Source organism: Phyllobates terribilis, unplaced genomic scaffold (genome assembly GCF_046119375.1).
Source record: "Phyllobates terribilis strain yellow unplaced genomic scaffold, ASM4611937v1 Scaffold_171__1_contigs__length_4068163, whole genome shotgun sequence".
Lineage (NCBI taxonomy): Eukaryota > Metazoa > Chordata > Amphibia > Anura > Dendrobatidae > Phyllobates > Phyllobates terribilis.
Window position 1 is genome coordinate 1,172,501 of NW_027362931.1, and position 25,776 is coordinate 1,198,276.

Here is a 25,776-nt window from a genome sequence, read left to right on the forward strand (position 1 = left end):
GGGAGTCTCAGTGCTTTGCAACAGCAGTCGATAAATTCTGCTTGACTAATTCTGAGCACCATAAAGTCTGGTTCGCTTCTAACCTGCTGTCTTCTTTTTCAGCTTGCTGAATTCTAGCTCATTTACTGTCATTCGAGACGATGCCTTTGCTGGTCTCTTTCACCTTGAATACCTGTAAGTGCTCCACTTAATGTCACATTTTTGATTCTGTTCTTCTTCATCTTTTGGCATGTGCAATTGTATGAGCAAGTATTCATATGAATTTATGACCTACTTAAACCTTGGAGGACCTTAAATTTTATTCAATCAAATTTTTTTCCAGTTTAAAACTATAGGACATATATGTGCCTTGGTCCTCAAAGGGTTTTTAAAGGGGCTGCAAACATAAATACGAAAAAAATAATTCAATTACTGCTTTATGTGTTCATTTAATTTTTTTTATATACCTTGAAATTAAGCCCTACCCCATGGAATGAAGCCCTACCTACATGACATCTGAGAGCTACATGGATCCCGCTTGTGAGGTGCCTGTCCGTCACTACTATTCAGTTTTAGGGTCCACTCCCTCAGCCATATATTCTCTCATGCAAGAGAATAGGGCCAATTATGCTAATGACACTCGGCTCAAACTCTGTCAGACCTTCAACTGAGTGTGATCCGGTTCTCTCACAGCACAGATATGGAGAAGATGGAGAACTTAATTTCTCTATCTTCTCCATAGTCTCTGTGAGTGTTCATCGGACTGCACTTGGATGACATCCGAGTGCAGTCCAATGTTTTACGTGCACCCATAGACTTGTATGGGTGCACATGGTCCGAATATCGAATGAGATTATTTTCTCATGCCAATAATCGCAGATCTGCACTGTCCCATAGTATAACATAGGGCCGAGTCCTATCCGATAAAACATCACATAGCATTCGGCCGTGTTATACGACAGTGTGAACGAGCCCTTAGAGTCAAGGAATATTTACATGCAGATGATGATATTACTCTCCCAGTGTATATTTTTTTAGGCGAGTTCATAGTAAATGCTTTGCCTTTTTGACATGTGATCAACTAAAGAACAAGAAAGATTTAGGACCTCCCCTATAGAGAAACGGAAAATAGTTTGGAGGACTTGCATGTCCTTTTTTATTTATTATGAGAAAATCATAAAAGATCCCGTTTTTTAACCATGCTGTGACTTTCTGCTGAGGGAGAGGGAGAGAGCTGCCCTATTCAGAGTCTGTAATAAGACCTGCTGACAAAAGTGTTGAAGATACAGTCTAATGTGAATTAACAATGAAAAAAAGTTCATTTCACAAATGGCTTGTATTTTTTTTAATACAAACTTTTTTGTCTTTACAGCTCCTTTAAAGGGAATCTGTCATCAGGTTTTTGCCACCTAATCTGAGAGCAGCATAATGTAGGGTTAGAGGCACTGATTCCAGTAATGTGTCACTTACTGGGCTGCTTAGTGTTGTTTTGATAAAATCATTGATTTGTCAGAAGGTAATTATCACTAGATGACTAGTAAGTTCTGTAGGACCCCACCCCCATCACTGATCAGTAGATTTCTGTGTACACTGAGCTGCCAATCAGTGGTGTGGGCGGGGCTATACAGAGCGCAGCATTCAGAGAGCTGCTAGATCTGCAGCAGATAAAACGCTGATTTTCTCAAAATGACAACAAGCAGCTGAAAAAGTGACACATCGCTGGAATCAGGGTATCTGCCCCTATATTGTGCTGCTCTCAGATGAGGCAGCACAATTAATATTATGCCAAATTAATTTCCCATGAACTATCACATGATCTATCACAGGGGATCATGTGACATGTCACGTGATAAATCAGGTGTGGGGGGGGGGGCCGCGCCTTCTAAACTGCCCGGGCCCTTGCTACTCTTAATCCACCCCTGTATGCTGGAGATGGGAAAATCATACGGGCTCCTACCTCCACCTTTGGTGGTCATGTCAAATCTTACAAGAATTTTGGAAAATCGTTTCCCAAACCTTATACGAATTGCTCCACACCAACATAGCCCTAACCCCTAAACATGTTTTTCTAAACTTTCCAATTGATCCAGATAAAAAGTTCTTGTCTAAATTGGCCTCCTTCGTGTTTACTGCCGGCAAACGTCTCCTACCCCCACTTTGGCGCCCTTCAAATATCCCAAACAAGAAACAATTAATCCTCAGAATTGATCAACTGAACCATACTGAAGAACTGGCTGCTCTCTCCATACAAAACCTTACCTCCTCCATTATGTCTGGAGTCCTCGGCAGATTTACAGGAATTCTACTCATTTTCTGTCCTCAACCATTTAATGTTTTATTAATATCGTGAAGATCTGACGTAGAATATACTGGACCCCCTCCCCCACTCCCTCCTTCCTTTTTCCTTCTCCTATACCAAAGTCTGTCTCACCCCTCCCTCCCTCCATTTCTTATTCTCTGGTCCTGTATATACCTGAGACAATCTACTTTATTCCTTATACATTATGACACTAGTTTATGAATCTAAGAAAAAATTCTTCTTTTTGGAATCAGATATTTTATTCTTAAAGTTTATATCTGACACTTCCCCTCTTCTTGTGATGTCACAAGAATAATTCACTTGAATGTATAAATATCTATATCTTATGTTTCCTTGTTATACACCTGCAAAGACTCTTCATGAAATCATCTGTTTGTCCCTACTTTATATTAGATTCTCAAGAAATAAAACATTGAAAATCAAATAAATATTGTTTCTTCTCTTTCCTCCTTTTCTGTCTGATGTTTCCTCACAGACTGTAATGATTCTATAAACTATAAAGTTATTATAATGGTGAAGGAGCTGTGATGAGGCTGCGGTCATGTGACAGTGATGACGTCACCGCAGCTCCTCCCCCTCAGGGGTCATTGCCCCGCCCAGATCTGCAGATGATCCCGGCGCAGTCGCTCCTCCGGCTCCTCCTCCCTCTGACGTCACATAGTGGCCGCTTTCTCCAGTGATGAGGATTTCTCTGCTCCCGGAGGTTCTGTAAGTCCAGTAGTCTCATCAGGTCCACATCTATAGTAAGTTCACCTGTTTCCCCAGTCAGGGCTCGCTCTCACTTCAATCTGATAAAACCCCAGACTGCGTCCGTACCCAGTAATCCTCGGATTCTCTGCTCAGCGGCGTTTTGTTTTCCAGCTCCGATCGGATCGCACGCACCCATATAATCTACAGCTGCGTGTGAAACATCGCGCTGCACTCAGATACCACCCGAGTGCAGTGCGATTCCCACCAATGCCAGCACCAGAGGAGATGGAGATAGTGAATTCCCCGTCCCCTCCGCAGCCGTGCGAGAGGATCAGAGCATGGAGCACTGACATTCGGCTCCCGCTCGCAGCAGAGCAGCAGCGAGTGTCATTAGCATATCGCATCGGGGGGTCTCGCATCGCATACCGTACGCTAGTGGGACCCCGGCCTAAGAGATACGTCTGTGTCTTGTGTAGCAGAGCGGAGTTGTACAGATACCTGTCTTTACGTAGGCTCAGGTTCTCCCGGGTGCGACTCAGCCTCAGCATCCTCCCGCGCCATCTCCTCCTCTCCATGTTGTTGTGCAGAGTTCTCAGCGCCATCTTGTGATGAGGGTCTGGAGAATTTTTCATTTTTTTTTTTTCTCCTATTTTTTTAATTTTAAAAAATGTTATTAAAATGTTCTAATGCTGATAATTTAGTCGTCCGTTCAGATAATAAAATATTCACCCAATGAGAAATGAAAGCAATTCTAAACCCATAACCCTTCTATGACCTGATCACTGTCTACATACTGAAAAACAATGAGTATACCGACATTATCACAACATAAGAGCCGAAGCCACAAATAGTAATGTGAAAGCTTCTTCCCCGGAATCCAATGTTGCTCTATCCATAAAAAACCTTCATCAAATCTCAACTTCATTCCTGACCCCGATCATTTCTATAACCATAGATGTGTTAGTGCACAATGCGGTATCTGCGCTCCAGCGAGACCACCGTGTCTGTACTGTCTGCAAGAAGAAAGAAGAGAAAGGGGACATTTGTCCCCCAGCTCTACTGACGGACTCACATTATACTCTAGATTCAGGCCTTTAGGAGACAGACGATTTACAGTCAATATCCAGAAGGCTTCCCTCCTTAATAACCTTCTCTTAATACCGCCTCCTCTCCTAGGAGCACTCACTTGTTCTATCACCTGGTATTCTGTCTCAGACAACGATATCTACGGACTTTCTCAAAATATCCACAAGTGAATTCAGGAGACGTGACTGGGAAAAGAAACCAAAAGGTGAGTCTCCTATGAACTTCATGCTGCAACTGTAATGGAATACTGTGGAGAAAAACGCCTATCGCGAGGACTGCGAGTCCATCTGCGCCCCACTCTGTTTTCAGAGGATGGGACTTTCTGCGATCAATTCGAGCAGATTAATAAGTGTTCCCTGGATTTAATCTTGTTGACTGCTGATAGACTGCAGGCGGCAGATACAGATTTAAAAGTGGAGATAGCGAAAAATGTAAAATAAATAATATATAAATTAGGTCAATAATTTTTCCTTCCCATTTATGATATACAGAGGAGAATTAGAATGTGTTGTGGGTGAATGATGATATTTGTTTTTTAGACTTTGGTGCGTATAGTTAAATGGTACGATGATTATTATCTTACTTGTTTTAACTTCTGCTTTCTCACATCTCGCCCACCCTTTAACACATTCTATGCACTCTCTCCATATCCACCCCTCCCTTCTCCCCTCTCTCATGTATAACTCTGAGGCTCTACTGACATTTCTCACCCACTCCAAACCATCCACTACCTCCATACAGCACTCAAAACGCTCATACAAATCATTGCACCACCTGCTCTTTCTCTTTTTTCTCCTTCTCCTAGTCGCTGGCAACATCTCTCCCAACCCTGGGCCTCCCACCACTAGCATACACCACTCTCCTCCAGCTGCATATAGAAACCCTGCTAATCTTATTAACATTCACTGCATGCCCTCTCCTATTGCTTTCATTGTGCTCTCTGGAACGCACAGTCTGTGTGTAACAAACTAACTTACATTCACGATTTTTTCCTCACTAATTCCCTTCACCTTCTGGCTATTACAGAAACCTGGATTCAGCATTCAGACACCACCGCAGCTGCTGCTCTCTCATTTGGTGGCCTGAAATTTTCACATACCACCAGACCTGAGAATAGACAGGGTGGAGGTGTTGGTTTGCTCCTTTCACCACAATGTGCTTTCCAGGTCACCCCCCCCCACCCCGCTTCCCTCACTTATGTTTCCTTCCTTTGAAGTCCACACCATCAGACTCTACAAACCCTTCTCCCGGTGAGTGGCGGTTGTGTATCGCCCTCCAGGCTCCTCCCACCAGTTCTTGGATCACTTTGCCACCTGGCTTCCTCACTTTCTATCCTGTGACATCCCCACCCTCATCATGGGAGACTTTAACATCCCCATCAATGATCCCCTCTGTCAATCTGCCTCTCATCTACTTTCTCTAACCTCCTCATTCGGCCTCTCACAGGTTACTAACTCTCCCACGCATGAAGACGGGAATACTCTGGACCTGGTTTTCTCCCGTCTCTGCTCGCTGCATGAGTTTACTAACTCCCCTCTCCCGCTGTCGGACCACAACCTTGTTTCCTTCTCTGTCAAGATCTGTCTCCTCACCTGGGACACCCCCACTTACCACATTTATAGGAATACACGTACCATTAATACCCAGCAGCTTATGGACAATCTCCACACATCTTCAGCCCCCATCTCCTCCCTGTCCTGCCCGGACTTGGCATTGTCACACTACAATAATAGAGTGAAGAGCGCCCTAGATGAAGCAGCACCTTCTATATGCAGAAAGACCCGACACAGACAACGGCAGCCCTGGCACACAATGCAAACACGTTTTCTTCAGCGTTGCTCAAGTTGTGCTGAGTGTCAGTGGAGAAAATCTCTTTTAGCAGAGGACTTCATCCACTATAAATTCATGCTCAAAACCTATAACTCTGCCCTTCATCTGGCCAAACAATCCTACTTCACCCCCCTCATCACTTCACTGTCCAACAATCCAAAATTACTTTTTGAAACCTTAAACTCTCTCCTGAAACCTAATGCACAGGCCCCCACCACCAACCTCAGCGGGGAGGATCTGGCCACTTATTTCCTAGAAAAAATCAACCACATCCATCAGGACATCTCAGCCCAATCTCCTCAGTGCCTGGATCCCCTTCCCTGCTGCACTTCAAGCTCACTAGCCATCTTTGAGCCTGTTACAGAAGAAGACGTCACCCAGCTTCTCATTTCTTCTTGACCTACAACCTTCACATCTCCTGCAGTTTCTCTCACCGGTGGTCACCACTCACCTGACTAAAATATTTAACCTCTCTCTTTCTTCAGGTATCTTTCCTTCCTCAGTTAAACATGGTATCATAACCCCTTTACTTAAAAAGCCATCCCTGGACCAGAACTGCACTGCTAACTACAGACCTGTCTCTAATCTTCCTTACATCTCTAAACTCCTGGAACGCTTGGTCCACTCTCGTCTACTCTGCTATCTCTCAGATAACTCCTCGACCCTCTACAATCTGGTTTCCGCTCCTTACACTCCACTGAAACTGCCCTCACTAAAGTCTCTAATGATCTACTAACATCTAAATCCAAAGGTCACTACTCCCTGCTGATTCTCCTGGATCTCTCTGCTGCATATGACACTGTGGATCACCAGCTCCTCCTCACTATGCTCCGATCTATCGGGTTCAAGGACACTGTTCTCTCCTGGTTATCCTCCTACCTCTCTGACCGCTCCTTCACTGTATCTTTTGCCGGCTCCTCTTCCTCTCCTCGTTCCCTTACTATCAGGGTCTCGCAGGGCTCAGTCCTAGGCCCCCTCCTCTTCTCTCTATACACTGCCCCTATTGGACAAACAATCAGCAGATTTGGTTTCCAGTATCATCTCTATGCTGACGACACCCAATTATACACCTCTTCCCATGACATCACCCCTACCCTAATACAAAATACCAAGGATTGTCTGTCCGCTGTCTCTAACATCATGTCCTCCCTCTATCTTAAACTGAATCTCTCTAAAACTGAACTTCTTATGTTTCTTCCATCTACTAACCCAACTCTACCTAACATCGAAATTACCTTGGAGGGTTCAACCATAACTCCCAGCAGCACGGCCGCTGCCTTGGGGTCATATTCGACACTAACTTTTCCTTTACTCCCTATATCCGATCACTCACTCGCTCTTGTCACCTGCATCTTAAAAACATCTCCAGAATCCGACCTTTTCTCACCTTTGAAACTGATAAAACTCTGACTGTCGCTCTTCTTCACTCTCGTCTGGACTACTGCAACTCTCTTCTGATTGGTCTCCCTCTTACCAAACTTTCTCCTCTCCAATCCGTCCTGAATGCGGCAGCCAATGTCGTATTTCTGTCCAGCCGCTTCACCGATGCCTCCATCTTGTGCCAGTCATTACACAGGTTGCCCATTCGCTACAGGGTCCAATATAAACTCATCACTCTCACCCACAAAGCTCTCCACAGTTCTGCACCGCCTTATATCTCCTCTCTCCTCTCTGTAAATCGCCCTACACGTGCCCTCCGTTCTACAAATGACCTAAGACTAACATCCCCCATAATCCGAACCTTGCACCTCTGTCTCCAAGACGTCTCTCGTGCTGCGCCAGTTCTCTGGAATGCTCTACCCCAGACGATCCGACTGATGCCTAGCCCCCATGTCTTCAAGCACGCTTTGAAAACCCATCTCTTTAAACAAGTCGACCACCTCAACTACTCAGTAAATTAACTTTCCCCTGTTTCCTCCTTCTAAATATTATTCAGAATCTGCTCCCTACTCTTCATCTGTCTCCACACCCTCCATGCACACGATAACTGCACTCGATACTAGATTATTGCACTTATACATACGGGCTGATGACCGGATCATGCAGCTTTATATGAAAATCCCTATTTATTATAATTGCCAGACCTGAAATAACAAGCACTTTCCACCTACTGTGTCCCCCCATTCCCTTGTAGAATGTAAGCGTGCGAGCGGCCGGACCCTCGCTCCTAATGTAACTGTTTAAACTGTCTTACCTTGTATTGAATTTATTGTCTGTACATGTCCCCGCTTAATTGTAAAGTGCTGCGGAATATGTTGGCGCTATATAAATAAAACTTATTATGGTTTTTTTTGCATTTCCTATATACGCCTATATATATATATTTGTGGCGATGTGTATTGGTGTAAAATTAAATATTTTATTTGATAGTTAATATATTTTGTTATGGACGTTTTTTCATCTTTGTGTATATACACGGCTCAAAAAATAAAGGGAACACTGAAATAACCCATCCTAGATCTGAATGAATGAAATCTTCTCATTGAATACTTTGTTCTGTAGAAAGCTGAATGTGCTGACAACAAAATCACACAAAAATCATCAATGGAAATCACATTTATTAACCAACGGAGGCCTGGATTTGGAGTCACCCCCAAAATTAAAGTGGAAAAACACACTACAGGCTGATCCAAGTTTGATGTAATGTCCTTAAAACAAGTCACAATGAGGGTCAGTATTGTGCGTGGCCTCCATGTGCCTGTATGACCTCCCTACAATGCCCGGGCATGCTCCTGATGAGGCTGAGTATTGTGTGTGGCCTCCACGTGCCTGTATGACCTCCCTACAACGCCCGGGCATGCTCCTGATGAGGCTGAGTATTGTGTGTGGCCTCCACGTGCCTGTATGACCTCCCTACAACGCCCGGGCATGCTCCTGATGAGGCTGAGTATTGTGTGTGGCCTCCACGTGCCTGTATGACCTCCCTACAACGCCTGAGCATGCTCCTGATGAGGCTGAGTATTGTATGTGGCCTCCACGTGCCTGTATGATCTCCCTACAACACCTGGGCATGCTCCTGATGAGGCTGAGTATTGTGTGTGGCCTCCACGTGCCTGTATGACCTCCCTACAGCGCCTGGGCATGCTCCTGATGAGGCTGAGTATTGTATGTGGCCTCCACGTGCCTGTATGATCTCCCTACAACGCCTGGGCATGCTCCTGATGAGGCTGAGTATTGTGTGTGGCCTCCACGTGCCTGTATGATCTCCCTACAACACCTGGGCATGCTCCTGATGAGGCTGAGTATTGTGTGTGGCCTCCACGTGCCTGTATGACCTCCCTACAACGCCTGGGCATGCTCCTGATGAGGCTGAGTATTGTGTGTGGCCTCCACGTGCCTGTATGATCTCCCTACAACGCCTGGGCATGCTCCTGATGAGGGTGAGTATTGTGTGTGGCCTCCACGTGCCTGTATGACCTCCCTACAACACCTGGGCATGCTCCTGATGAGGCTGAGTATTGTGTGTGGCCTCCACGTGCCTGTATGACCTCCCTACAACGCCTGGGCATGCTCCTGATGAGGCTGAGTATTGTGTGTGGCCTCCACGTGCCTGTATGACCTCCCTACAACGCCTGGGCATGCTCCTGATGAGGGTGAGTATTGTGTGTGGCCTCCACGTGCCTGTATGACCTCCCTACAACACCTGGGCATGCTCCTGATGAGGCTGAGTATTGTGTGTGGCCTCCACGTGCCTGTATGACCTCCCTACAACGCCTGGGCATGCTCCTGATGAGGCTGAGTATTGTGTGTGGCCTCCACGTGCCTGTATGATCTCCCTACAACGCCTGGGCATGCTCCTGATGAGGCTGAGTATTGTGTGTGGCCTCCACGTGCCTGTATGACCTCCCTACAACGCCTGGACATGCTCCTGATGAGGCTGAGTATTGTGTGTGGCCTCCACGTGCCTATATGACCTCCCTACAATGCCTGGGCATGCTCCTGATCAGGCTGAGTATTGTGTGTGGCCTCCACGTGCCTGTATGACCTCCCTACAACGCCTGGGCATGCTCCTGATGAGGCTGAGTATTGTGTGTGGCCTCCACGTGCCTGTATGACCTCCCTACAACGCCTGGGCATGCTCCTGATGAGGCCGAGTATTCTGTGTGGCCTCCACGTGCCTTTAAGACCTCCCTACAACGCCTGGGCATGCTCCTGATGAGGCCGAGTATTCTGTGTGGCCTCCACGTGCCTGTATGACCTCCCTACAACGCCCGGGCATGCTCCTAATGAGGCTGAGTATTGTGTGTGGCCTCCACGTGCCTGTATGACCTCCCTACAACGCCTGGGCATGCTCCTGATGAGGCTGAGTATTGTGTGTGGCCTCCACATGCCTGTATGACCTCCCGACAACGCCTGGGCATGCTCCTGATGAGGCCGAGTATTCTGTGTGGCCTCCACGTGCCTGTATGACCTCCCTACAACGCCTGGGCATGCTCCTGATGAGGCTCAGTATTGTGTGTGGCTTCCACGTGCCTGTATGACCTCCCTACAATGCCTGGGCATGCTCCTGATGAGGCTGAGTATTGTGTGTGGCCTCCACGTGCCTGTATGACCTCCCTACAATGCCTGTGCATGCTCCTGATGAGGCTGAGTATTGTGTATGACCTCCACGTGCCTGTATGACCTCCCTACAATGCCTGGGCATGCTCCTGATGAGGCTGAGTATTGTGTGTGGCCTCCACGTGCCTGTATGACCTCCCTACAACACCTGGGCATGCTCCTGATGAGGCTGAGTATTGTGTGGCCTCCACGTGCCTGTATGACCTCCCTACAATGCCTGGGCATGCTCCTGATGAGGCTGAGTATTGTGTGTGGCCTCCACGTGCCTGTATGACCTCCCTACAACGCCTGGGCATGCTCCTGATGAGGCTCAGTATTGTGTATGACCTCCACGTGTCTGTATGACCACCCTACAACGCCTGGGCATGCTCCTGATGAGGCTCAGTATTGTATGTGGCCTCCACGTGCCTGTATGACCTCCCTACAATGCCTGGGCATGCTCCTGATGAGGCTGAGTATTGTGTGTGGTCTCCACGTGCCTGTATGACCTCCCTACAATGCCTGGGCATGCTCCTGATGAGGCTGAGTATTGTGTGTGGCCTCCACGTGCCTGTATGACCTCCCTACAATGTCTGGGCATACTCCTGATGAGGCTGAGTATTGTGTGTGGCCTCCAGGTGCCTGTATGAGCTCCCTACAACGCCTGGGCATGCTCCTGATGAGGCTGAGTATTGTGTGTGGCCTCCACGTGCCTGTATGACTTCCCTACAATGCCTGGGCATGCTCCTGATGAGGTTGCGGATGGTCTCCTGTGGGATCTCCTCCCAGACCTGGACTAAAGCATCCGCCAACTCCTGGACAGTCTGTGGTGCAACGTGACGTTGGTGGATGGCGCGAGACATGATGTCCCAGATGTGCTCAATCGGATTCAGGTCTGGGGAATGGGCGGCCAGTCCATAGCTTCAATGCCTTCATCTTGCAGGAACTGCTGACACACTCCAGCCACATGAGGTCTGGCATTGTCCTGCATTAGGAGGAACCCAGGGCCAAACACACCAGCATATGGTCTCACACGGGGTCTGAGGATCTCATCTTGATACCTAATGGCAGTCAGGCTACCTCTGGCGAGCACATGGAGGGTTGTGCGGTCCTCCAAAGAAATGCCACCCCACCCCATTACTGACCCACTGCCAAACCGGTCATGCAGAAGGATGTTGCAGGCAGCAGATCGCTCTCTACGGCGTCTCCAGACTCTGTCACATGTGCTCAGTTTTAACCTGCTTTCATCTGTGAAGAGCACAGGGCGCCAGTGGCGACTTAGCCAATCCTGTTGTTCTGTGACAAATGCCAAGCGTCCTGCACGGTGTTGGGCTGTGAGCACAACCCCCATCTGTGGACGTCGGGCCCTCATACCACCCTCATGGAGTCAGTTTCTAACCTTTTGTGCAGCAGACACATGCACATTTGTGGCCTGCTGGAGGTCATTTTGCAGGGCTCTGGCAGTGCTCCTCCTGTTCCTACTTGCACAAACGAGGAGGTAGCGGTCCTGCTGCTGGGTTGTTGCCCTCCTATGGCCCCCTCCACGTCTCCTGGTGTACTGGCCTGTCTCCTGGTAGCGCCTCCAGCCTCTGGACACTAATCTGACAGACACAGCAAACCTTCTTGCCACAGCTCGCACTGATGTGCCATTCTGGATGAGCTGCATTACCTGAGAAACTTCTGTGGGTTGTAGAGTCCGTCTCCTGCTACCACGAGTGTGAAAGCACAACCAACATTCAAAAGTGACCAAAACATCAGCCAGAAAGCATTGGTACTGAGATGTGGTCTGTGGTCCCCACCTGCAGAACCACTCCTTTATTGAGGGTGTCTTGATAATTGCCAATAATTTCCATCTATTGTCTATTCCATTTGCACAACAGCATGTGAAATTGATTGTCAATCAGTGTTGCTTCCTAAGTGGACAGTTTGATTTCACAGAAGTTTGATTGACTTGGAGTTATATTCTGTTGTTTAAGTGCTCTCTTTATTTTTTTGAGCAGTGTATACTGTATTTTTCAGACCATAAGACGCACCTAGGCTTTAGAGGAGGAAAATAAAAAAATAAAAATGTAAGCAAAAAATGTGGTCATGATGCACTTTTAAGGGGGAGGGGGTCTTCTGCTGACACTGGTATAGGGGTAATGTCCCCCAATTCTGCCAATATCCCCCATCCTGGTATATATGCCGTCCCCCTTCCTTTTATATGTGGTCTCCATCCCCATCCTGGTATGCATGGCACCCTTCATACCTATCCTGATATGCATGGCTCCCTCATCCTTATCCTGGTATGCATGGCACCACTCATTCCTAATCCTAGTATGCATTGCACCCCTAATCCCTATCCTGGTATGCATGGCACCCCTCATCCCTGTCCTGGTATGCATGGCACCCCTAATCCCTATCCTGGTATGCATGGCACCCCTAATCCCTGTCCTGGTATGCATGGCACCCCTAATCCCTATCCTGGTATGCATGGCACCACTTATCCCAAATCCTAGTATGCATTGCACCCCTAATCCCTATCCTGGTATGCATGGCACCCCTCATCCCTGTCCTGGTATGCATGGCACCCATAATCCCTATCCTGGTATGCATGGCACCCCTAATCCCTGTCCTGGTATGCATGGCACCTCTCATCCCTGTCCTGGTATGCATGGCACCCCTGATCCCTATCCTGGTATGCATGGCACCCCTCATCCCTGTCCTGGTATGCATGGCACCCCTCATCCCTGTCCTGGTATGCATGGCACCCCTCATCCCTATCCTGGTATGCATGGCACACCTCATCCCTGTCCTGGTATGCATGGCACCCCTCATCCCTGTCCTTGTATACATGGCACCTCTCATCCCTGTACTGGTATACATGGCACCCCTAATCCCTATCCTGGTATGCATGGCACCCCTCATCCTAGTCCTGGTATGCAAGGCACCCCTCATCCATGTCCTGGTATGCAAGGCACCCCTCATCCATGTCCTGGTATGCATGGCACCCCTCATCCCTGTCCTGGTATGCAGGCACCCCTAATCCCTATCCTGGTACGCATGGCACCCCTCATCCCTGTCTTGGTATGCATGGCACCCCTAATTCCTGTCCTGATATGCATGGCACCCCTCATCCCTGTTCTGGTATGATTGGCACCCCTCATCCCTGTTCTGGTATGATTGGCACCCCTAATCCCTGTCCTAGTATGCATGGTCCCCCTAATCCCCATCAAGCTGCACATAAAAAATAAATAAACACTCCTACTCACCTCTCTTCTCTCTCCTCCAGCGCTGCGTCCTGTCTGCCTGCACTGATCTCTCCATGTGAGCCGAGCATGACGTCACTGCCATGCGCGGCTCACAAGGAGAGATCAGCTGCCGGAAGTCACTGCTCCCCACGCCGGGTCTGTGTGCGCGAGGAGCAGTGACTTCACTCTCCTTCATAGCCAGCACACAGTGGAGCCGCGATGCTCATTAAAGGGCATGAATATTCACCCCCTCCCCACGCCCATGGGCATGGAGAGAGGTTGAATATTCATGCCCTTTAACAGCGGGTACAGGAGATAGCCGGCAGCAGCCGCAGCGCGGCTACACTGTATACCGCTATTATGGAGCATGAATATTCAGTGCTACCCACGCTCATGGTCGTGGGGAGCAGTGAATATTCATTTTCTTTAGCAGCGGGGACAGTGTAGGCTGCAGCGGGCGGCTGCTGCCTCCTGTGCCCACTCCTCCACCGATACTGCTCCCCCCACACCCCACATAAATATACACACCTCCCAACATTCGGACTATAAGACGCACCCCCCATTTTCCTCCAAAATTTTGGAGGAAAAAAGTGCGTCTTATGGTCCGAAAAATACGGTATTTTATATAATGAGACTAATATGATTATATGAATGTTTGTAGTTTTCTTCATTTTTTATTTCATTGTGATGTCATTTCCTTGTTTTTTTCTATATAAATGTTGTATTTCTATGTGATTGCCCACAATTGACAAAAGCTCTGGAGGAGCTGAAGCGTTTTGCAGATTTGCGGATGTGGAATAAATGATTGACTACAGGTGAGTGCCGGGATCTCTTTCCTTTCCCTCTCCATTACTAACCTGAGGGCTTGAAGACAGCTGTGTTTTTTTTTTTTACAAATCACAGCTGTCATCAACCCTAACCACCATTACCCCGATTGCCACCGCACCAGGGTAATCGTGAAGAGCCGTGCAAAGCACCTGAATTGGTGCGCCATTTCTGAGGCGGCTGAGGGCTGGTATTTTTAGGCTGGGAAGGGCCCAGTAACCGAGGACCTTCCCACCCTGATAATATCCGCTCACAGCTGTCTGCTTTACCTTTGCTGGTTATCAAAAATAGGGAGGATTCCACATCGCTTTTTTCATTTATTAGCTAAACACAAGTACAGTAAACTCCACACACAGGGCAGTAATTATATATCTCACGGATATCGATCATCTATCTCGATCTTTGCACATCTAACACCTAAATATCTGTCATTTCTATTCTGCACTCTCTTCCGGCACGTGTCACACAGACGTGTGTGCGGATGTCACACTTTATGTCATCTGTGTGCAGGACGTACTGACGTCCGAGCTGCCGGCAAAAAACGGACATGTCCGGTCCGTGTGACCATGTGCGCAGCCTATAGATTATAATGGGTGTACGTGTGTGTCTCCGGTATGTGTGAAGGGGGCCTAAAGGGTATGAGCACTTCTAGTATGAATTACCAGTAGGGGGCGTGAGCACTTAAAGTGCCTAGGGCAGCATGAATGCCAGATACGGCCCTGAGCACAGCCCTAATAAAGTCATTAGAGCTGCAGATAAAGGGGGCTCGATCACAGCTCTGGATAGTGGGTTGTATGAGCCGGAGGTTATGAACATGGACGACGATACTAATATATGCCGCACTCTAGATGGAGATCCTACTAATTCATACAATACCCCCTTACATTGTCTTTTGGAGGAGGGTTTGGTATCGGCTGTACTTAATGCCAAACAAATAGAACGATTAAAGGAAAATCACCCACAATGTCCAATATTTCATACATTACCGAAAACTCACAAAGGAAACATCCATCAGTCTAGAGATACATTCAATACTGGCTGCAGAGAAGATTCCTATAATATAGTGAATATTACCAGAAAACATTTACCTATGTTATACACCGACAAGGATCCAGCAACAAGAAAGACAACTGACACGTGGAGGACAAACACCAAAGGTTTCATTGAATGTGGGAGAAATAAATGTGGTTTGTGCAAGTCTGTGCACAAAGCAAAAATGTCTGCATCTACTAACCATAATAAACCCTATAATATCCGACATCTCATTAGTTGTAGCTCCACACGTCATTGACACCATACAATGTGAAGCTTGTCTGCTGCAATATGTGGGGGGCACGGTCAGACCCTTACGTCACCGCATTGGGGGACACGTTAGGGACGTTCTTGGCCCCACAACACGTAATACATCTGCAGCATCACAACATCTCATACAACACAATAGGGATTAATCACTTTACAGTTGTGGGTATTGAATATGTCACCAGACCAGCTAAGGGGGGAGATTGGTAAAAAAAGTACACCCCCGAGAAGCCTTGTGGATTCTGGAATTGGCCTCCAGATTCCCCAGTGATATGAAGCTTCGTTCAGACCTTGTATCCATTTACTGAATTGTGTTTTTTCCTCTTTTATAGTAATTATACATAATATACACATTATAGATGCAGACACTTCATTCTTCTATTGCACGGATGCTTTTTGTTGTGGACATATGATCGTCCATAGGGGTAATGTAGACATACTTGCACATGTCCATTTGGGTCTGGGGGTCTCCGCTGTGCATTAGACCCTATGATGTGTATAAGAAGCTGGTTACTGGTGATTTATTATGTCATGAAGAAGAACTGAACACAAATACCAGGTAGAAACGCAGAGATGTTTTGCTCCTATCTGTTTTTTAATGTTTCTATGATTTTAATTTGATTTGTTCAATAAAAGTTTTTGGTTTTATTCACACTGGAAAACAAGTGCTGGATTATCAGTAACGTTCTTTGTCCCGTCCATTCCTTCACAACTGTGATTTTTCATCCAAGCATTGAGAGATGAGCTGAAAGCAGACATATTTTTCTATAGAGGAATGGCAGACATGGGTGTTGTCCACATAGAAAGCCTCTCCTAAATCCCATGCACAAAAAAGCCGCCCTACAATCTGCCAGGACACATGCGGAAACATATGAAGCCTCCTGGGACTTTATACTCTGGAGTGATCAGACCAAGATAAAGGTTTTTTTTGGAACTGATGGCTTCAAAACTGTATGACATTGAAGAGGTGAGGAATACAATGAGAATGCATGGTGTCTACAGTGAGACCTGGTGGTGGCCGTGTCCTTATGTGCGGCTGCATGAGGAGCTACATTTCATTGATGGTATCTTGAATTCACAGATGTTCTGCTCTATAGTGAAAGAAAAGATGCTGCCATCACTCTGTTCCCTTGGTAGGCCACTGTTACATTTCTGAAGAACAGGGTGACAGTGATTCAGTGGCCAAGTGTCTCCTGATCTGAACCCAACCAAACACCTATGGGGGATTCTGAAGAGACAAGTTGTCATCGCTCCATCCAGCATCCAGGCTCTAAGAGCTCGTTATCGAAAGAGAGAAAAAAGATAGATATAGTATTGTCACTAACTTGTTCATTCCAGGCCTAGAAAACTTGGTGCCGTCCTTTAAAATTATGGAGGCCATACAAAATAATAGATGTAGTAGCTTTTGATGTGGGGTGTACTCATTTTTGCACCAACTAATTTGAGTAAAACTGAAGATTTTCTAATGAGTTATATTATTACCCTTACTTTCATGTTTTGATTACAAAAAAATGTTCTATGAAACTTAGTGTTGACAAAATTGTAGAAATTGATCTTGTATTCAGTGAGCTATTAAACAAAATCTTACTCATCAAAGGGGGTGTACTCATTTATGCTGAGCAATGTTTATTAAACTTTATAAAACACAGTGAACATAATTATACTTTCTTTTCCGTATGACTTCTCTCATGCTTTACAAAACAAAATTATCTTGTGCAGCATTTCTCACAGAATGAACATGAATACGGCTTTTCTCCTGTGTGAATTCTTTGATGTATAACAAGTTCTGATTTACATATAAAACATTTCTCACATTCTGAACAAGAAAATGGCTTTTCTCCTGTATGAATTCTGTTATGTGCAGCAAGAATTGATTTACGCATAAAAGATTTCCCACATTCTGAACATGAATACGGCTTCTCTCCTGTGTGAATTCTGTGATGTTTAACAAGATCTGATTTATAACTAAAACACTTCCCACATTCTGAGCATGAATATGGCGACTTTCCAGTATGAATGCTCTGATGTCTACTAAGATGCCCTTTATTTGTGAAGGACTTCTCACATAGTGAACATGAAAATGTTTTTTCTCCTGTGTGATTTCTCTGATGTCTAATAAGATTCCCTTTATTTGTAAAGCATTTCCCACATTCTGAACACGAATATGGCTTCTCTCCTGTGTGAATTCGCTGATGTGGAATAAGATTCCTTTTATCTGTAAAGGACTTCCCACATTCTGAACATGAATACGGCTTCTCTCCTGTGTGAGTTCTCTGATGTTTAACAAGATTTGATTTACCTGTAAAGCATTTTTCACATAGTAAACATGAAAACGGTTTCTCCCCGGTGTGAATTCTTTGATGTATAACAAGATCTGATTTACTTTTAAAACATTTCGCACATTCTGAACAAGAAAATGGCTTTCCTCCTGTATGAATTCTCTTATGAGCAGAAAGATTTGATTTACGCATAAAAGATTTCCCGCATTCTGAACATGAATACCGCTGCTCTCCTGTGTGAATTTTCTCGTGTCTCACAAGTTTTGATTTCTCTGTAAAGCATTTCCCACATTCTGGACATGAATACGGCTTTTCTCCTGTATGAATTCTCTTATGAGCAGAAAGATTTGATTTACGCATAAAAGATTTCCCACATTCTGAACATGAATATGGCTTCTCTCCTGTGTGAATTTTCTGATGTGTAATAAGAGTCCTTTTATCTGTAAAGCATTTCCCACATTCTGAACATGAACATTGCTTCTCTCCTGTGTGAACTCTCTCATGTCTAATAAGACTTCCTTTACCTGTGAAGGACTTTCCACATTTTGAACATGAATACGGCTTTTCTCCTGTGTGAATTCTCTGATGTAGAACAAGCTGTGATTTATCTGGAAAGCACCTTCTACATTGTAAACATGAAAAAGGTTTTTCCCCTGTGTGAATTCTCTCATGTCTAATAAGACTTCCTTTACCTGTGAAGGACTTTCCACATTTTGAACATGAATACGGCTTTTCTCCTGTGTGAATTCTCTGATGTAGAACAAGCTGTGATTTATCTGGAAAGCACCTTCTACATTGTAAACATGAAAAAGGTTTTTCCCCTGTGTGAATTCTCTCATGTCTAATAAGACTTCCTTTACCTGTGAAGAACTTTCCACATTTTGAACATGAATACGGCTTTTCTCCTGTGTGAATTCTCTGATGTAGAACAAGCTGTGATTTATCTCGAAAGCACCTTCTACATTGTAAACATGAAAAAGGTTTTTCCCCAGTGTGAATTCTTTGATGTTTAACAAGGTCTGATTTACTTATACAACATTTCCCACATTCCGAACATGAAAATGGCTTCTCTCCTGTGTGAATTCTCTCATGTATAATAAATTGTGATTTATATGTAAAGCATTTCCCACATTCTGAACAGGAGTATGGCTTTTTACCTTTGTGTTTTCTTTGTGTTAAAAAATCGGAGCTTTTTGTAAATTGCTTGTCACACTGAAATCTTGAATCCACTTTGCCCCCTGGACTTTTGGTAATAATGTGAGATTGCTCAGGAGATGATTCCTCATGATCAGGAGGATTATAAGAAAGTGAAGTGCTGTGAAGTCCAGGAGGTGCAGGAAGGGTGATGAGGTTTTCTCCATTAGAGTGCTTCCTGATATCTTCTTTTTTACAATTTAGTGATGAACCGTTATTCTCACAAGGATTTCCTGTAAGGAGGAAAGATAAATTACATGTGAACACTTAAAGGATTTCTAAATGTATTTTATGGATCTCACAATGAAGACCCTCGTCAGTGAAAGTACGGGTAATAAGGAAGACAACTACATGCCATCACATTAACACAATGACGGGTAAAGTGAATGACACTTATAAACTGGTGACATTGGCACAAGTCAGGGGTGGCAGAGATTAGACAGCAAATAGTTCTTTAAGTGGTAATTACTGATGACAGGTTCCCTTAATGTACCTCCAGTGCCATTTCACTCTCTCAAGCTTCGTATCTTGCCCTCAGTATAGAAAAGTGTCCACGCAATTAAAGAAGATGTCAACTACTATTAAAAATGCCCCCAATGTAATTAACCCGTTGAAAGAAGATTTTTTTAAATTACCTAGCTTTGTCTTTATTGCCTGTGAGCGGCGCTATCGCTGGCCACTCACCGGCATCACGCGACCCCCGGCTGCAGCCGGCTCTTGCTTCCCCTGATGTCACGTCAAGTGAGGCGTGACTCGGTGATGTGATCCCCGCGGTGGACGCCGGGCTGTGGGTGGGGTTTCCCCACGCGTCACACCCAGCATCCACCACGCACTTTCCCAATGAATACAAGGTAATTGTGATTCACAAAATGTTATACAATTGAACGGTGAAGAAAAAAAAATGAAATTTTTACCACTATAGTATTATTTTAGCCCCAGATTTTACATTTTCACAAGGGAAAATGGGTAAAAATGACGTCATAATTTTATACAATTTCTGCTGAACGGGGCAATACCCCATATGTGTCTGTACTGTACTGCTTAGCCACATGGCGAGACTCGGGAGGGAAGGAGCAATATTTGACTGTTGTAGAACAAACTTTAGTAGAACAGTTTGCAGACTCCATATACAGAGCCCCTAAGTGGCAGAATCCCCCCTCAAGTGACACCAGTTTGCAAATTACACCCCTATGGAAATGTATCTACAGGTGTAGTGATGAATTTGACTCCATGGGTGCTTTCCAGAAACGAGCAGTAATGGATGTTGAAAAGTGAAAATGCAAATATTCCCTTATAGTGGCCAGTACATTGTAGTGTCCGGTACATTGCAGAGCCCTTACGTTGTAGCGCCCAGTACATGATTCCCAGCTAGTGCTTTCTGGAGAAATAAATTGTCTCTCCTCGCTACAGTAATGCCAAACATGTGGATGGTAACTGCACACTGTGGGTCCCAGGAGGAGGGGGCATGTGGATTTGGGAGCGCAGATGTCACTGGATTTCTTTAAGTGGGAGCCAAGTCACTTTTCCAGAGCCTTTGTGCTTCCAGTAATATGGACACCCCCTATATTACTGTTTACAGATGATGAACCTGAGTGGGGACTTGTTTTTTGTGGGTTGAGTAGAAGCTCTTAATGGTGGCATTTTGGGGTACAGAACATTTTGGATCATATTTATCCTGTGCTGTACGCTTAACACTTACAGTGGGTACGGAAAGTATTCAGACCCCTTTAAATTTTTCACCCTTTGTTTCATTGCAGCCATTTGGTAAATTCTAAAAAGTTCATTTATTTTTCTCATTAAAGTACACTCTGCGCCCCATCTTGACTGAAAAAAAGGAGAAATGCAGACAATTTTGCAAATTTATTAAAAAAGAAAAACTGAAATATCACATGGTCATAAGTATTCAGACCCTTTGCTCAGACACTCATATTTAAGTCACATGTTGTCCATTTCCTTGTGATCCTCCTTGAGATGGTTCTACTCCTTCATTGGAGTCCAGCTGTGTTTAATGAAACTCATAGGACTTGATTTGGAAAGGCACACACCTGTCTATATAAGACCTCACAGCTCACAGTGCATGTCAGACCAAATGAGAATCATCAGCTCAAAGGAACTGCCCAAGGAGCTCAGAGACAGAATTGTGGCAAGGCACAGATCTGGCCAAGGTTACAAAAGAATTTCTGCATTACTCAAGGTTCCTAAGAACACAGTGGCCTCCATAATCCTTAAATGGAAGAAGTTTGGGACCACCAGAAGTCTTCCTAGACCTGGCCGTCCAGCCAAACTGAGCAATCGTGGGAGAAGAGCCTTGGTGAGAGAGGTAAAGAAGAACCCCAAGATCACTGTGGCTGAGCTCCAGAGATGCAGTACGGAGATGGGAGAAAGCTCCACAAAGTCAACTATCACTGCAGCCCTCCACCAGTCGGGCCTTTATGGCAGAGTGGCCAGATGGAAGCCTCTCCTCAGTGCAAGACATATAAAAGCCCGCATAGAGTTTGCTCAAAAACACATGAAGGACTCATAGACTATGAGAAATAAGATTCTCTGGTCCGATGAGACGAAGATAGAACTTTTTGGTGATAATTCTAAGCGGTATGTGTGGAGAAAACCTGGCACTACTCATGACCTGCCCAATACAATCCCTACAGTGAAACATGGTGGTGGCAGCATCATGCTATGGGGGTGTTTTTCAGCTGCAGGAACAGGATGACTGGTTGCAATTGAAGGAAACATGAATGCGGCCAAGTACAGCGATATCCTGGATGAAAACCTCTTCTAGAGTGCTCTGGACCTCAGACTTGGCCGAAGGTTCACCTTCCAACAAGACAATGACCCTAAGCACACAGCTAAAATAACAAAGGAGTGGCTTCAGAACAACTCTATGACCATTCTTGACTGGCTCAGCCAGAGCCCTGACCTAAACCCAATTGAGCATCTCTGGAGAGACCTGAAAATGGCTGTCCACCAACGTTCACCATCCAACCTGATGGAACTGGAGAGGATCTGCAAGGAAGAATGGCAGAGGATCCCTAAATCCAGGTGTGAAAAACTTGTGGCATCATTCCCAAGAAGACTCATGGCTGTACTAGCTCAAAAGGGGGCTTCTACTCAATACTGAGCAAAGGGTCTGAATACTTATGACCGTGTGATATTTCAGTTTTTCTTTTTTAATAGATTTGCAAAAATTTCTACATTTCTTGGTTTTTTTCAGTCCAGATGGGGTGCAGAGTGTACATTAATGAGAAAAAAAAATGAACTTTTTAGAACTTACCGAATAGCTGCAATGAAACAAAGAGTGAAAAATTTAAAGGGGTCTGAATACTTTCCGCACCCACTGAACATCGGGGTTTCCATCTAAATCTACAAAATACATGATTCAGATGACACCCCCGAGGGATCCATTCAGAATAATGAGGCAGCAGAGTTACACCGGACTCCGTCTAGCCTCTGGTCGACTGCGCTTTTATGCACGCTGAAAAAGATGGACATCACTGGATCATAGGCCAGACGGCGTCCACAGCGCCTCATTATACGGAATCTTCCCCCGTGGTTCTGTCCGAATCGCAAGCTCAGTCATTTATATGGCAGCATGAGACTTGTGTAAGAATAATATGGAAGTAAAAGATGGAAGTAATATTAAAAAACACAATTAGGAAAATTAAAAATGTGCTTCTTAAATCATTAAGAGGTGTGAATGCGGCCCAGTTATTCATCGGTGCGCAACCGGACTCTGTACAAGAGCAGCCGCGCCATCACCGGACGCTTCTGCTGTGATGTGGACGGCGGATAAAGCTTCACTGCACCGGAGACTTCATACAATATCACACACCGGTCATCATCACACGCCGCTAATCATAGTCACATGCCAATCATCATCATCATACGCCAGTCATCATCATCACACGCCGCTAATCATAGTCACATGCCAATCATCATCGTCATACGCCAGTCATCATCATCACACGCCGCTAATCATAGTCACATGCCAATCATCATCGTCATACGCCAGTCATCATCATCACACGCCACTAATCATAGTCACATGCCAATCATCATCGTCATACGCCAGTCATCATCATCACACGCCGCTAATCATAGTCACATGCCAATCATCATCGTCATACGCCAGTCATCATCATCATCACACGCCGCTAATCATAGTCACATACCAATCATCATCATCATACGCCAGTCATCATCATCACACGCCGCTAATCATAGTCACATGCCAATCATCATCGTCATACGCCAGTCATCATCATCACACGCCGCTAATCATAGTCACATGCCAATCATCATCGTCATACGCCAGTCATCATCATCACACGCCGCTAATCATAGTCACATGCCAATTATCATCGTCATACGCCAGTCATCATCATCACACGCCGCTAATCATAGTCACATGCCAATCATCATCGTCATACGCCAGTCATCATCATCATCATCACACGCCGCTAATCATAGTCACATGCCAATCATCATCGTCATACGCCAATCATCATCATCATCACACCCCGGTCATTATTACACACCTGTGGAAACATCTACCGGAATCTCCTCCTTCCCGTCACTCACACACGGCTGATCCCTCCTCGTCATCGCTTCTTCTTCTGTCTCGTCCTTCACTTTATTCTTAGTCGGATCTTCCTCCTGATATATCAGATGTAACAATCAGCACAATACAAGAAGCCACCAAAATCTGTGACATCTATGACCTCGATCAGAAATGTCCCCTATATACAGATCCGGTACAGGGCTCAGCACCGTCTACCTGATGACTCTCCGGGATGTTGTGATTCTCCTCTGGACAGTCCTGGGGATACAGAGGACGGGGACATCTCTCTGGTGGATTTCTTTCCATGAGTCCATCTGTAGGAAACACATAGTGACAGAATACAGTGACATGTAAAAGTTTGGGCACCAATGGTCAAAATTACTGTTATTGTGAACAGTTAAGTTGAAGATGAAATAATCTCCAAACGGCCTAAAGTTACAGATGACATTTCCTTTGTATTTTAGGCAAAACAATAAATAATAAATTATATATATTTTCATCTTTTATATTTAAAAAAAAAAATTCAATAAGGGAAAATGGGCAAATGCAAAAGTTTTGGCACCCGGCAAGGTTAGTAGCTAGTAGCGCCCCCTTTTGAAAGTATCACAGCTTGTAAATGCTTTTTGTAGCCAGACAATAGTCTTTCAATTCTTGTTTGAGGGATTTTCATTCATTCTTCCTTGGAGAATTCTTCCAGTTCTGTGAGATTCTTGGGTCGTCTTGCATCGTCTGCTATTTTGAGGTCTAGCCACAGATTTTCAATGATGTTCAAATCAGGGGACTATGAGGGCCATTGTAAAACCTTCAGCTTGCACCTTTTGACGTGTGTTTAGTATCATTATCATTTGCCATCCTCTTTTCACATCCAGCTTTTTTGCAGATGGTGTTATGTTTGCATAAAGAATTTGCTGAAATTTAATGGAATCCATTCTTCCCTCTACCCGTTCCCTGTGCCATTGGCTGCAGCACAACCCCAAAGCATGATTGATCCACCACCATGCTTAATGGTTGGCGAGATGTTCTTTTCCTAAAGTTCTGTGCCCTTTTTTCTCCACACAACTTTGATAATTGCTCTATTTTAACCTCATCAGTCCACAAGACTTGTTTCCAAAACGCATCAGACCTTCTTAGATGTACTTTTTCATACTTCTGACGCTGAATTTCATGGTGAGGATGCAGGAGAGGTTTTCTTCTGATGACTCTTCCATGAAGGCCATATATGTGCAGGTGTCTCTGAAGAGTACAACAATGTACCACAACTCCAGAGTCTGCTTAATCTTTCTGAAGGTCTTTTGCAGTCAGGCGGGGGTTCTGATTTGCCTCTCTAGCAATCCTACTGAAAATTTGCTTGGTCTTCCAGACCTTATCTTGACCTCCACTGTTTCTGTTAACTGCCAATTCTTTATTACATTTTGAACCGAGGAAAGGGCAACTTGAAAACGCTTTGCTCATAGCCTTCTCCTGCTTTGTGGGCCTCCACCATTTTCAGAGTGCTAGACAGCGGATTAGAAGAAGCCATGGCTGCTGTTTTTTTGGCACATTGTTAGAATAGGTTGGGTTTTTATAAAGCTGGCCTTTCCTAACGATGATAGTGAACGAGCCCTAACCCTAACAGGCTAAGTGAGGTCTGAATCATTTGTCAAAGTTATCTGAGCACACAAATGTCCAAGGTTAATACAAAGGAAATGTGCCATCTTTAACTTTAGGTCTTTTAGAGATCATTTCGTCTTCAACTTCCTTAACTGGTCACAATAACAGTAATTTTGACCAGGGGTGCCCAAACTTTTACATGCCACTGTAGATTGTGTCATGCAATGATGGAAGTAGTAGTAGATGACCACAGAACAGACATGACAGTCTCCTCTCCTCACCCTGCTGATCGGCCCATATTGCGGTCGCCTCTTGTGCTCCATGTATAACCTCAACCTTAATATCAATCAGATCTTC

The 25,776-nt window shown here is 45.2% G+C and overlaps 1 protein-coding gene across 1 annotated transcript in view; it reads right to left on the reverse strand.

The window, feature by feature from the left end:
- Positions 1 to 23,923, reverse strand: part of LOC141212380 (uncharacterized) — a 62,561-nt gene extending 38,638 nt beyond the window's left edge. Inside the window, exons 1-2 of the mRNA XM_073664930.1 lie at positions 23,807 to 23,923; positions 17,594 to 19,504 (exon numbers count right to left, since the gene is read on the reverse strand). Coding sequence (XP_073521031.1) covers positions 17,594 to 19,504; positions 23,807 to 23,873 — 1,978 coding nt within the window. The 5' untranslated portion in view covers positions 23,874 to 23,923. The remainder of the gene's footprint in view (positions 1 to 17,593; positions 19,505 to 23,806) is intronic.
- Positions 23,924 to 25,776: the final 1,853 nt, after the last annotated feature.